We start from the raw sequence: 14,232 nt of genomic DNA on the forward strand, positions 1-14,232 counted from the left end.
ATTCCTTGAGCCTCACACTCTTGTGTCTTCACCTGAAGATCTAACTCTCTCAGCTTAATTGCCAATAAAGCATTAGAACCAGAATCTCTGGGATTCATGTCAAAAGTAGAATCAGAGTTAGCGGTCTTACCCACCAACTCTTATTCATCCACAACAACAGACTTCTCTGGAGGAAGAAATACCAGCTTTCACCAGCTCATACAATTAGTCTTTGATTACCTGCTTACTCGCCTCTTTTGACATGTTAATGTTAAAGAAGTCTGCTATTGAAACTAAGTCTTTTTTATGACCACGGCTGTATACAGTACTTCCACAGTAGGAAAGTAAACGAGACCAATTAAAATTCTATACTTTCAACACTTTCAATGAGGATTATCACGAAATGCAAAAGTTTATTTCAGGAAATCTGTGGAATTTTGATTTTGTCTTGTGATACTGCAGCCACATAACACATGTTATAGTGTCCTGTGCACAAGTTTCTGGATTCTGACTTTTGATTGTACTGTGGCTCTGAACTGTTAAAACAAATTACAAAATGTATTAATCAAGATTAAAAAAAATTAAAATTATCAGATTTTTTTGTGATAGACACAATGTGAAGACAAACTTAATTTTTAACATGCAAGAATTTGGGATGTGAAGTTTGAATAGTGTGCAATAAACTTTATTTTACTGTAAAAAAACAATTAAGCTCTTTCAAGCTATACAATGGCAACAGGCGGATTGACACATTTTTGTAAAAAAAATATCAATATAATGAGTATAGATAATGAGTGTGTATGTTTGCTTCCCAGTACTGCGTTGCAGCTGGAAGGCCATCTGCTGAACATATGCCAGAATAGTTGGTGGTTCATTCCTCTGTGGTGAACTCTGAAATAGAGACTAAGCCGAAGGAAAATGTTTGTATGTAACCCTTAAACCCGTGTGCATAATTAGAACTATGAATATAACATTTGTGAATAAAGCCCCTTTTTTCCAATCAAGGACGAATCAGTCAACCATTTTAACTGTTTCAAGCCTTTATATAAAACAATGTTAAAGCCATTTTGTGATTTCAGCCTATATAAACCATAGTAGGCTTACCACTGTAGTTGGTGTTATGTGGTGTTCGGCTGTAGCACCAATTAAATAAGCAGCGTAAGGAGAGATATCTTGGTTATAATGGTTGGATCACACATACTAAATGTGAATTAAAGTATTCCCGTTAGTAGATTGCATACAAAGTCAACGCAAAAGCATGAATAGAGGCAAATTTCAACTGGGCGGAATGATTGATGTGAAATGCACAATTATTTGCTGCAAAACATTACTTCCATCACATCACCAGTACAAGCTAAAGCAGAAAATATAAAACACACCGCCTTTTCAGGTCAGCATACCATCCAGCATACTATTCATAATATTGCCTGAATGGTCCTCATTGAACCAGGTGTATGATAGTGGCCCAGTGTTGTGTGTGTGTGAGTGCACAAAATTCAAAAGCCAGTGTCCACAAAAGTAAGCAAACATTCAAAGCTTCCATTAACTTACATACTGACAGACTACACAATATCACTATATTATTTACAAGAGGGCATCCCATTGACCAAGGTATGTTATTCCGAGACAACAAACGCTGAAACTAATAACACAGGCTCATCTGGGTACTTTGAATCATCCTGACCGTCAGTGGATATGTTCACATTTATAGTTATATGCAAGGTCCATTACTGATATGTCCCAGAGGTATGTTTTTTTGCACTTTTTGTTTTCGCAAATCCACTAGAGGCTGCTGTGTATGCTTTTTTAGATCTCAAATTTCTATCGCGAGTGCCATTCGTGCCTGCTGTTCTCCCGTAAATCTACCAGAGGACACTGTCGACTGACTGACTGACCGACCAACCTTTCCCCCACCCACTCTCTTTCCTAAACCCAACCGATAGTGTTTTCAAAAGCAATCCAGAAAAAGAAAAGCCCTCACCTAATTTTTTTTACCATGTTTTTAGATTTTACCACATTCTCACCCTGTTATTTACTTGTTTTGTTCTTTTGAATGTTCTTTTAAATGTTGTTTTGAACAAAACAACAGTAACAGCGAAAAAGGAGGGTAATAGGGTCCCCTAGGGAGGTAAGCGGTCAGCTGGTGGCACGAGAAGAAGCAGAAGCCGTCGGTGGCGTCATACTGCCCTGTAGCGTTCATTTTAAACACAAACTGCAGCAATGGTAGCTCTGGCTACATCATTTGCGCTCTCCAGAAATGTATACGGCGTACATTTTCGCAATGAGCCTGTGTTGGTTATATGTGCTTTTGACTGTTTTCCCCCAATATGTGACTGAATAATGTGCAAGTTAGTGTATGCTTCATTCAGCTGTTTTCATTTTTGTCAGCTTTGCATTTAATTGAGGAATTAAAAAACGATTACAGCACAGAACGTTTCATGTCAAACTTTACATTTTGTAGCAAGTAGCCATGTAATAAGAGGGTTAATCAAGACATCCAGGCAGTTGTTGTCACAGAACAGAGTCCTTCAGTCTTATACAACAGTGCTCTGCTTCTCATCGGACTGTCAGGCTTTATTCTGCCATAACAACTGCCGGATGAACTAATCCTTGCATAAAGCACTTCAGGATGATAAAAGACCCTGTTCTTCATGTCAAGGATGGGGTTTAATCAGCAGAAACAATTGATGTACAGCACATAAACCCTTGCATAATGCTAACAGATGACAAGAACTTGGAACATAAATAAATAAAAAAGCTGGTAACATTTAGACGTGCCACAATTTCAGTTAAGTATGTTTTATATATGCAGTGTTGGGCAGTAGCGTCGCTACAAGTAGTGACGCTACTAGCTTAACTACATTTCTCAGTAGCGTGGCGGTAACATCCCTACTTTCTAAATCAAATAGCTTTCAGTAGCGAAGCTATTTTATTAGTCAAGTAGCGCAGTAACGTCCACACAAGCTACATTTACTGATCGCGAATCAATAAGTGACAGCACCGACATTCACAGAGCTGTGAGGTCTAGCCAATGAAAATAAATCCATTTGTTGGTGAGAATCACAATTTCTTCTTCTTCCTGTTTCACAGTGTTCAACAAAACAAAGTTTTTGGTGTGTTACTGCCACCTTGCTTGCTTGAAACCTGCTTGATGGAAAGATGACTGAGGGAGAACAGTTATTTCTGAAGCAGGATTCCTCGTGACCATACCTCGAGAAGTACATGTTAAGATGCGATAACTTAATTTCTGATACTGTGCTCAAAAAATACTCTAGTAAATATATATATATATATATATATACACACACACACACACACACAATAGGCTATAATGCTTATTCCAAAATATTTCCCTTTACTATAAATTACTATAGTAATTTAAACGTGTAACATCTGATTTTATTGGATTTTTTTGTTTTTGAATTGAACTATTATGCCTCATATGTTTCATTGACAGTTTTATCGATCACTAAGATATGATTGACTTGGATTTAAGTTGCTTCGATTTAAAAATGAAAATTGTAAAAATAAGCTTAGATGTAGCTACGTTACTTCTGCCATGTAGCTTTTAGCTCAGGGGGTAGCTTTTAGTGTAGTTAAGCTACATTTTAAGTAGAGTAGCTAAAAGCTTAACTCACTACATTTTTTAAGTAGCTATCCCAACACTGTATATATGCTTCACATGGACTCCTGGACAAATTGTAGGAAACCTGAGAGATCGATGAAACAAACATTTGAAATAGTATATATAAAAACAGTTACCAAAAAAAATCTAACAATACGTAAAAACTCATTAATTCATTAATTTTCTTTATCGGTTTAGTCCCTTTATTCAGCAGAATGAGCTGCCAACTTATCTAGCACATGTTTTACGCAGCGGATGCTCTTCCAGCTGCAACCCATCACTGGGAAACACCCATTCACACTCATTCACACACAGATACTACACTACGGACAATTTAGTTTATCCAATTCACCTATAGCACATGTCTTTGGACTGTGGGGGAAACCGGAGCACCCGGAGGAAACCCACGCCTACAAGGGGAGAACATGCAAACTCCACACAGAAACGCCAACTGACTCAGCCGAGGCTCAAACCAACGACCTTCTTGCTGTGAGGCGACAGTGCTACCCACTGCGCCGCCACGTGAAAACTCTGCTTCATATGTTTTACATTACTTAAAGGGATAGTTCACTAAAAAAATACAATTTTGTCTTCATATACTCACCCTTCTCTTGTGTCTTTCTTCTGTTAAACATGAAAGAAGATATTTTGAAAAGGGTTGTAAACCTGTAACCATTGACTTCCATAGGAGTTGTTTTTCCTACAATGGAAGACAATGGTTTCAGGTTGTCAGCTTTCTTCAAAATACATCTTTTTGTGTTTAACAGAAGAAATAAACTTATGAAGTGTTAGAACCAATTGAGGGTGACTAAATAGTAAATTAAAATTTTTGTGTGAACTATCCCTTTAATCTGTGTACAGTAATTATAAAATCCTCTCTTGATGCATGGTGCTGATTATCAACAATCGTTTGAAGAATGATCCGTTTTCCCCCAACACTTACACTGCTGTCATTCTTTCATCTCTGAAGGTGACGAATGCAATGCCCAGCCGCTTCATGGAGATCCGGTTCCTCTCTGCGTTAAACTCGTCCGTCAGTTTCTCCTCCAGCTCGCTGTAGTACTGCTCTGCATCCACCTGATCAGAGAACAGTACTGTTTGACGTGATCAGACATACAGGAGCTGGTGTATACTGGTCTCCAGTGGCCAACATGAGGAGGTGCAGAACCACACACAAATGGCCAGTCTGGACCATATGAATACACCTGTTCCTACCTTTTCAAAGCCACATATATCACAACAGAAGATCTGTGCACAAGGGTGCGTCTTGATCATGATCCTGCCATTCTTCTGGGCTTTAGTTGTGAAGTACAGCCTTCCTTTCATCGCTTTTCGTCTGAAAGACCATATTTTGGTCACACTTTATTTTAATGTCTAATTCACGCTATTAACAAACCGTTAACTAAGACTTTTAGCTTCATAAACTAGTAACTAGCTGCTTATTAATAGTTAGTTAGGTAATAGTTGTGTTGTATTGGGTAGGATTAGGGATGTAAAATAAGGTCATCCTTTATAAGTGCTATTAAATAGTTAATATCTTAATAATAGGCAGGTAATAAGCCAGTAGTAAATGGTGTGAATTGTTTGTTAAACTTAAGTGTTACCCATATTTTGAACTTATAGTAGTTACTCATTAGAAAATACTACTTATTGTTAGATACTACACTGTAAAAAAATCTGTTAATTAACAGTATCTGTATTTTGTGACTCACAAGGGTTTTCTGTTTATGTACAGTCGTGAATTGGATTATGCGACCTTGATCTGTGCTCTGTTGACTTTTGATGTTGAAAATTCAACTCTACTGTTTAACAAAGTGACTTTTTAGGAGTTTGAAACATATTTTATGTATATATATATATATATATATATATATATATATATATATATATACTAAAGTATTTTTGTTTTTTGGGCACAGCATCAGAAATTAAGTTATTGCATCGTAACATGTACTTCTCGAGGTATGGTCACAAGGAATTCTGCTTTAGAAATAACTCCTCTCCCTCAGTTATCTTTCTATGAAGTAAGTTTCACCAGAGGTGGCAGTAATGCATCAAAATCTTTGCTGTCGAACACCGATAAACAGGAAGAAGAAGTAATCGTCATTCTCGCCATCATATGGATTTACTTTCATCGGCCTCACAGCTCCGTGAATGTCGGTGCCGTCACTTATTGATTCGCGATCGGTAAATGTAGCTTGTGTGGACGTTAATGCGCTACTTGACTAAAAAAATAGCTTCGCTACCGAAAAGCTATATGATTTAGAAAGTAGCGATGCTACCACCACGTTACTGAGATATGTAGCTAAGCTAGTAGCGTCACTACTTGTAGCGATGCTACTGCCCAACACTGTTTAACTAATATAAGTTCAGTGAACTCATAAGGTTAATTTGATTCAGCTTAAAAATTTAAGGCAACCTAGTTTTTTTACAGTAAGAACATGGAACATGTGTAACAAATACACCTACAAACTAAAGTGCTACCATTCTTAAAGTCTTATTTATATATATATATATATATATATATATATATATATATATATATATATATATATATATATATATATATATATATATATATTTTTTTTTTTTTTTTTTTTTTTTTTTTTAAACATTGTATTGTAAGTACTGGCTAATCATAAAAGTAAAAAAATCTGTAAAAATATTACAAAAGATAGCAATAGCCGCGTTTCCACTATCGCGCCTAAAGCGAGCGAGCCAGGGCGAGCCAAGGCCAGTCGCGTTTCCACTATCACTTCCGGGGCGTAATCGGGCCAAAGCGGGGCTTCCTTGGGGCCAGCGTCCGGCCTTTTTCGGCCCGCCGAATACCTTGGAACAAGGAGGGCCAACTGGGGCTTCGGGGCGGGGTTACGTACAAAGGCGGAGTTTTCCTGTCTAGTAAAGAGGAGACAAGATGCTTTCTTCCCTTACATTTGTTTTGCTATCGCGCTTGATCAACTCACTAAGAAGAAGAAAAAATGGATAGCAGACAGTACTGGTCAGTTGAGGACACCAGGGCTCTTCTGAACATTTGGGCCTCGTCCAAATAGACGGCGTTTGCAGAAATGAGGACGTTATCAAGTACATGGAAAACAGTACAAACACTACAAACACACCACAAACACCACAAACAGTAAAAAAGCAATCGCTTCGGTGTTCTCCATCTTCCAGCTCTCGTAGTGATGCCAGGTTGTGTTTGTGGTTATAATTTGAGTTTTTTGTTCCCGCTGAAGTGGGCGGGTTGTGTGACGGGTTGTGTGACGTTTGATTCGGGGGACGTTCTGGGGGCGGTGTTTGCGTGACGCGCTGCGAGCAACTAGCCCGACAGTGGAAACGCGACATGATTTCGGCCTCATTTCTCAACCTCCCGGGCTATTGGCCCGGCCTGGCCCGATTAAAGCACTGGCTCGCACTGGCCCGATAGTGGAAATGCGGCTATTGTGTAACAAAAAAGAACGAATATTTACTGGCTTAAGACTAATGTATTTTAAAACATACCATAATGTCTTAGGAATACAGTAGGTACTAGTAGCTCAAAAAAGTTCCAGTAATACAGGTAAGTAGTACTTTAGTTTGAGTAACAATTCACACTATTTACTACTGGCTTATTACCTCCTTATTATTAAGATATTAACTGTTTATTAGCACTTATATAGTATAATTGTATTATACATCCCTAATCCTACCCAATACCTAAACCAGACTACTTTATTAACTCTTTTTTTTACTTACTATTAATAAGCAGATATTTAGTAGTTCATTGAGGTAAAAGTCTTAGCTATTGGTTGGTTAACAGCATGAATTGGACATTAAAAAAACACGTGATGTTAAGTATCAAATGTTAAAACGGCTTGCCATTTATTATACTATCATTCATTTACAATATTTGCTAGAAGATGAGTGTGAACGTGTGAATGACCTTTCTGAATCCAGCTTCATCAGTTTCTGCACGTCGAAGCAGAAGCGGATGTCTGTGACGGTGCAGCTGGGATAAGCTTCACTGTTTGAACACAGAAGAGACATGGGATTTTTACACTCGCCTGTGTTGACATTTAATATCCAGCATGCTGAAGAATGGAGCTTAGGATAACAGATCTGTGCTCTTCACTCACTGCAGGTGTTTGGTGATCAGGCCGGGATCAGAGATCTCACGGGGAATTGACGTTATCATTAGAGTTCTGGCCACCTGCAATGATAATAAATCAAAAATGAGAGCCAGCAGGGAGTTTTTTGAAGGGAATAGAAGGTTTTGCAAGGCAGTAAAATAATATAGTTCTCTGGTAGAAAAGTGATTGCAGCTATATAATTAACGAAAACATTGCTGAAATTTCATCAAAGTACTGCTTAATGCAGATTAATTGAACACATTTATCATTATACGTTTATATTATTTGACAAATAACTGAATACTAATTGTTTATGACATTAAAACCAGCAAGTTTATGGCAAAACATGTCTTTTTTCTTCAAAGAAGACTCACACAAATTCCAAAGGCAGATACTAATAAGATCAAGGCCTGGTGTGTGGACTTTGGGGGTTTTACAATGTGGTCACATGTTGATTGGTCAGTTTGAATGTCTCAGTACATGGGCTTTGGTCACAAGGTCAAGAAAGAGAAAACATAGCTGGTAAACTTCGCTCTGTCTCTTTTCCTGCTCTGCTCCTCTCTACTGCTCTGAGGCTTTCTTTGAGGCCTACTTACTCTTTGTCTCTCTCTCTCTCCTCCCCCCTGTCTCTCTCTTTTAGGTAACTTTATTTTTACATTTAAGCTAGGTACAATTATTATTATGTAATATATTTTATATGTATTATGTAACATATTTTATCATTTTGCACAGTTATTTGTAACTAATTCAATTGTAACCATAGAGAATTATTGTCATTAAATCATTTCATTTTCAAGTATTTGTGAAAAACTTTTGATTTAACATCAACACTTAATTGCTCCATATTGCAATACAATACAATTACATAATAGCAACGCTCTCCCACATTTTAAGCTTTTAATACTGCACTTATTTCCGTTTTTGGTATAAGATTACAAAAGAATGGTTTGACTAGAACGTAGTTTTTTACCAAAATACTGATAACTTTTTAGTCATTCGGCAAAACTACAGTTCTAACCGCTGTGGTTCAAAACCATTCTTACAAAAGCACTATACAAACAATTTTGAGTAACGAACTTCTTTATAAACAATTAAATAATAAAAATAAATAAAAAAAATGCAATTCTAATCTATGAAATGTTTGTTTTCTTTCTGCAAAATATAATTATTAAAATACATATATACACTACCTGACAAAAGTCTTGTCATCGATCCCAGTTGTAAGAAATACAAATAATAACTTGACTTCTAGTTGATCATTCAGAAAAGTGGCAGAAGGTAGATTTTTCCCAAATGAAACAATGAATCATCTGTTGAACTGCATCCCAATCATCACAGAAGACCTATTGGAACCAACATGGACTCAAGATTCTCACAGAAATCAGTCAAATTTGATGAAGGGAAAATCATGGTTTGGTGTTACATTGAGAATGTGCGAGAGATCTGCAGAGTGGATGGCAACATCAACAGCCTGAGGTATCAAGACATTTGTGCTTATACTCCAGCCTCCACATCAAAGTTTTTGAAAGCAAACAAGGTCAAGGTGCTCCTGGATTGGCTAGCCCAGTCATCAGACATAAACATTATTGAGCATGTCGTGAGATGAAGGAGGAGGCACTGAAGAGGAATCCAAAGAATCTTGATGAACTCTGGGAGTCCTTCAAGAACGCTTTCTTTGCCATTCCAGATGACTTTATTAATAAGTTATTTGAGTCATTGCAGAGATGTATGGATGCAGTCCTCCAAGCTGATGGGAGTCATACACAATATTAATTCTTTTTCCACTGCACCATGACTTTTTATTCTACACTCACTGTACATTATTTCTGTTATTAATCGACAAGACTTTTGTGTAAGCAAAGTCAGACCTTAGTGTCCTAATTAAATAATTAAAAATCAAGGCATGATCATATTTTATTTTGGTAATTAAGCATAATCAAGGGGCCTTTGCCTTTCATATAAGACACTTCTGATACCAAATGATCAACTAGAAGTCAAGTTATTTTTTGTGGTTCTTAAAACTTGGATAGGCGACAAGACTTTTGTTAGTTAGTGTAAGTTTGTAGTTTTTATTTTCTAATTATTAACTACTATATCGTAATAATTTATTTAGGGTATATACATGACCTTTTTGAAGACTCTTTCCAACATTTTAAGATGTCAAACCCACTTTCGGTTTCAAGCAGAAGCCAACATTTTAACTCACAGTATATTTACTAAATATTTATTGTGAGAAACTAATACAAAACTAAAACATTATTCATATACTGAATAAAAATGCTAATGTTGTGATATTCGCAGATTAAATTCAGACAAACTTTAGCATACTGATACAAATATTAATAACTTGTAAAATAGCATTTATGACTTTTTAATATTTTTAAGGGCCTTAAATTTCTCTAAATTGATTTATCAACTTCATTTTTAAAATATAAATAATATAACATTTTATTTCTTCACAATGATTTATTTTGTTGTTATCATTCACTTGGTTGTCTTGCAATCACTGTAGTAAGCAGTGTCATTTATGCAACAGAAATGAGATGTAATTACACACAGACACACACCAACCTTCTCGTCCTCTCTGTATTCCAGCCGTGAGGAATGATGAGCCATGCACAACAGAGTGATAACAAAATACAGCAGAGCGAAGATACTGTGCAACCACAGAAATGTGTTCCTAATGCGAGAAGACAGAGTTAAAATTAAGATCATGTTATACAGTATGTCATAAATATGTCAATTAAATCAACAAACTTACACTTTTCAACTCTTCATCAATCATTTAAAGCCCAACTCACTTGCTATGCACATTAAGCAATGTATAATCTTTTATATACAGTTGAAGTCAGAATTATTATTTTCCAATTGATTTTTAACAGAGCAAGGAAATTTTCACAGTATGTCTGTTAATATTTTTTTCTTCTGGAGAAAGTCTTATTTGTTTTATTTCAGCTAGAATAAAAGCAGTTTTTAATTTTTTAAAAACCATTTTAAGGTTAAAATTATTAACCCCTTTAAGCTATTGTTTTTATTCTAAAGTTTACAGAACAAACCATCGTTATACAATAACTTGCCTTATTACTCTAACCTGTCTAGTTAACCTAATTAACCTAGTTAAGCCTTTAAATGTCACTTTAAGCTGTATTGAAGTGTCTTGAAAAATATCTAGTGAAATATTTTGTACTGTCATCATGGCAAAGATAAAATAAATCAGTTATAAGAAATAAGTTATATAAACTATTGTGTTTAGAAATGTGTTGGAAAAAATCTTCTCTCCATTAAAGAGAAATTGGGGGAAAAAATAAACAGGTGGGCTAATAATTCAGGGGGGCTAATAATTTAGACTTCAACTGTATATGTATATTCACAGTGAATAATCAGAATAGCAAACAAAGACAAGTTACCGTGTACTGTGAGTTTTTACGACTATTGGCATAACTATTGGCATAACTATTGGCATCCAAACAATTCAGACTTTTACAGCTGTTTTTAAATGGCAGCGTTTAATATAAAAAAAAAAATAGGAGGAGGAGATGAAAAAGTGTTTAAAGGGATGGTTCACCTAATAAGGAAAAAATTGTCAATATTTATTTAGCCTGAAGTGCTTCAAAACCTTTATGAGTTTCTTTCTTCTGTTCAACAGAAAAGAAGATATTTTGAAGAGATCTGGAAACCTGGAACCAAAAGTATGAACTTTTGTGTTCAACAAAATAAAGAAACTCAAAAAGGTTTGAAGCAAGTAAAGGGTGAGTAAATCATTTTTGGGTGAACTATCCCTTTAAGCAGGCCTTGAAATGTAAATTTGTCTAATTATTTTCATTCATTTATTTTATTTTCAGCTTAGTCCCTTTATTAATCTGGGGTCGCCACAGCAGAATGAACCACCAACTTATCCAGCATATGTTTTTATGCAGCGGATGTCCTTCCAGCCACAACCCATCACACACACACATATGGACAATTTAGCCTACCCAATTCACCTATACCACATTTCTTTGGACTTTTGGGGGAGACCATAGAAGCCTGAGGAAACCTATGCAAACCCATGCAAGAACATGTAAACTCTACACAGAAACACAAACTGACCCATCCGAGGCTTGAACCAGCAATCTTCTTGCTGTGAGGTGAACGTGCTACCAACTGCGCCACTGTGCAGCCCCATTCAAATATATACTTTTGTTAAATATTATAGGGATTTTATACTTATTTGAAATGTTTCCCACCAGAATAATTAGTTTGCTACAGTATTCTTATTATTCTCTGTGAATATATATTCAATATATTCAGTATTGTAAGCTTTCATCAGTGCTGAAATTTGTGAATTTTAAATAGGAAAATAGTGGGTGAGGAACCATCTATAAAATCCACAAATTACATTTAAATGAACGTGCATTTTTGATTGGCTACCCTGTTCATATAGGCAATTTCTATATGACCCATGCAACACAACTCTATCATTATATTTTAATCTTCTAGAGGGTGCTTATATTTAAAATATTACTATTGGCAATAATACACTGTGAAAAGTAATTGAATTTACATGAAAAAAACAAGCTCAGGATTTTTTTGGTCAAATTCTATCATAAAAACCCAAACTCACTGTGCTGGAACATTAACCACCGTTGTTCGTCCGAAATTCTGTGGATTATCTCCTGAAAAGCATAGAGAAAAATAACTTGTGTTCACCATTCATGTTCTTCTCACATGCCAGCTCTCAAAAATAAAAGTCTGAAAGTAATTTGAGGCCTGTGTGGTACAGCGCAAACTGCAAATGTGAAAAAAATAAAAAAAACAACAACAACTCTACACCCAAATCATTATGCTCTGGGTTTGGGTTGCCATGACAAATTTGAGAATGCATGCGCTGGTTTACATCACAAATACAGTGTCAAACTGTTGCACAGAGATGACAGTCAGAGTTAAATCCCCCACCCTTTTCTAACCAGCAGGGCCACAGACCGGTTTACCACACATCCACATTTAACGCCACAGTAAACTTCTGCCACTGAGGCCTTCGGAGTCACATGAAAAGCTCATTGCAGGTTTGAGAACAACACGAGGTAAAGCCGGCGGTTTCCACCATCGCTGTTCTTGTGGCGCGGACAGTCAAGGCCTTTCCCATATTTAACTTGGCTCTTCTAACCCTCTATCGTGCCACCCAGTCATCTTCAAACACTGTAGGGTGGTCTGAATTATGCTTTTACACGAGTCCACTAATAGAGGGTTGAGACTGAGCGCTTCTGTCCCTTCAACGGTTTTCCCAGGCTTTTCCTACAGTCATTCATGGGCAGGCCCACACAACAGCAGCATCTGCACAACTCAGACTTTTACAGCTGTTTTTAAATGGCAATGTTTACTGTTTTTAAAAAAGATGAAGAAGAAGAGGAAGATGAAAAAGTATTTAAAGGGATGGTTCACCTAATAAGGAAAAAATTCTCACTATTTTAAGTGCTTCAAAACCTTCATGAGCTTCTTTCTTCTGTTCAGCACAAAACAAGATATTTTGAAGAAATCTGAAATCCTGAAACCTTTGACTTCCATAGCAGGAAAAACAAATACTATGGAAGTCAATGGTTACAGGCTTCCAACATTTTTCAAAATATCTACTTTTGTGTTCAACAATATAAACACAATTACTATGGAAGTCAACAGTTACAGGCTTCCAACATTTTTCAAAATATCTCCTTTTTTGTTCAACAAAATAAACACAATTACTGTGGAAGTCAACGGTTACAGGCTTCCAACATTTTTCAAAATATCTACTTTTTTGTTCAACAAAATAAACACAATTACTATAGAAGTCAATGGTTACAGGCTTCCAACATTTTTCAAAATATCTCCTTTTTTGTTCAACAATATAAACACAATTACTGTGGAAGTCAATAGTTACAGGCTTTCAACATTTTTCAAAATATCTACTTTTTTGTTCAGCAAAATAAACACAAATATTATGGAAGTCAATGGTTACAGGCTTCCAACATTTTTTTAATATCTACTTTTGTGTTCAACAATATAAACACAATTACTGTGGAAGTCAATAGTTACAGGCTTCCAACATTTTTCAAAATATCTACTTTTTTGTTCAACAATATAAACACAATTACTGTGGAAGTCAATAGTTACAGGCTTCCAACATTTTTCAAAATATCTACTTTTTTGTTCAGCAAAATAAACACAAATATTATGGAAGTCAATGGTTACAGGCTTCCAACATTTTTTTAATATCTACTTTTGTGTTCAACAATATAAACACAATTAGGGTGGAAGTCAATAGTTACAGGCTTCCAACATTTTTCAAAATATCTACTTTTTTTGTTCAGCAAAATAAACACAAATACTATGGAAATCAATGGTTACAGACTTCCAACATTTTTCAAAATATCTACTTTTTTGTTCAGCAAAATAAACACAAATACTATGGAAATCAATGGTTACAGACTTCCAACATTTTTTTAGAATATCAACTTTTGTGTTCAACAAAATAAAGAAACTCATAAAGGTTTGAAGCAAGTAAAGGGT

The 14,232-nt window shown here is 35.8% G+C and overlaps 1 protein-coding gene across 1 annotated transcript in view; it reads right to left on the reverse strand.

Annotated features, from left to right (window-relative positions):
• tmem63c (transmembrane protein 63C) overlaps positions 1–14,232 on the reverse strand; it is a 106,220-nt gene that overhangs the window by 30,571 nt on the left and 61,417 nt on the right. The window contains exons 7-12 of the mRNA XM_056477656.1: positions 12,314–12,365; positions 10,282–10,390; positions 7,717–7,790; positions 7,524–7,604; positions 4,820–4,940; positions 4,548–4,681 (exon numbers count right to left, since the gene is read on the reverse strand). Of these exons, the coding sequence (XP_056333631.1) occupies positions 4,548–4,681; positions 4,820–4,940; positions 7,524–7,604; positions 7,717–7,790; positions 10,282–10,390; positions 12,314–12,365 (571 nt within the window). The remainder of the gene's footprint in view (positions 1–4,547; positions 4,682–4,819; positions 4,941–7,523; positions 7,605–7,716; positions 7,791–10,281; positions 10,391–12,313; positions 12,366–14,232) is intronic.

This window comes from Danio aesculapii, chromosome 17, assembly GCF_903798145.1.
Source record: "Danio aesculapii chromosome 17, fDanAes4.1, whole genome shotgun sequence".
NCBI lineage: Eukaryota > Metazoa > Chordata > Actinopteri > Cypriniformes > Danionidae > Danio > Danio aesculapii.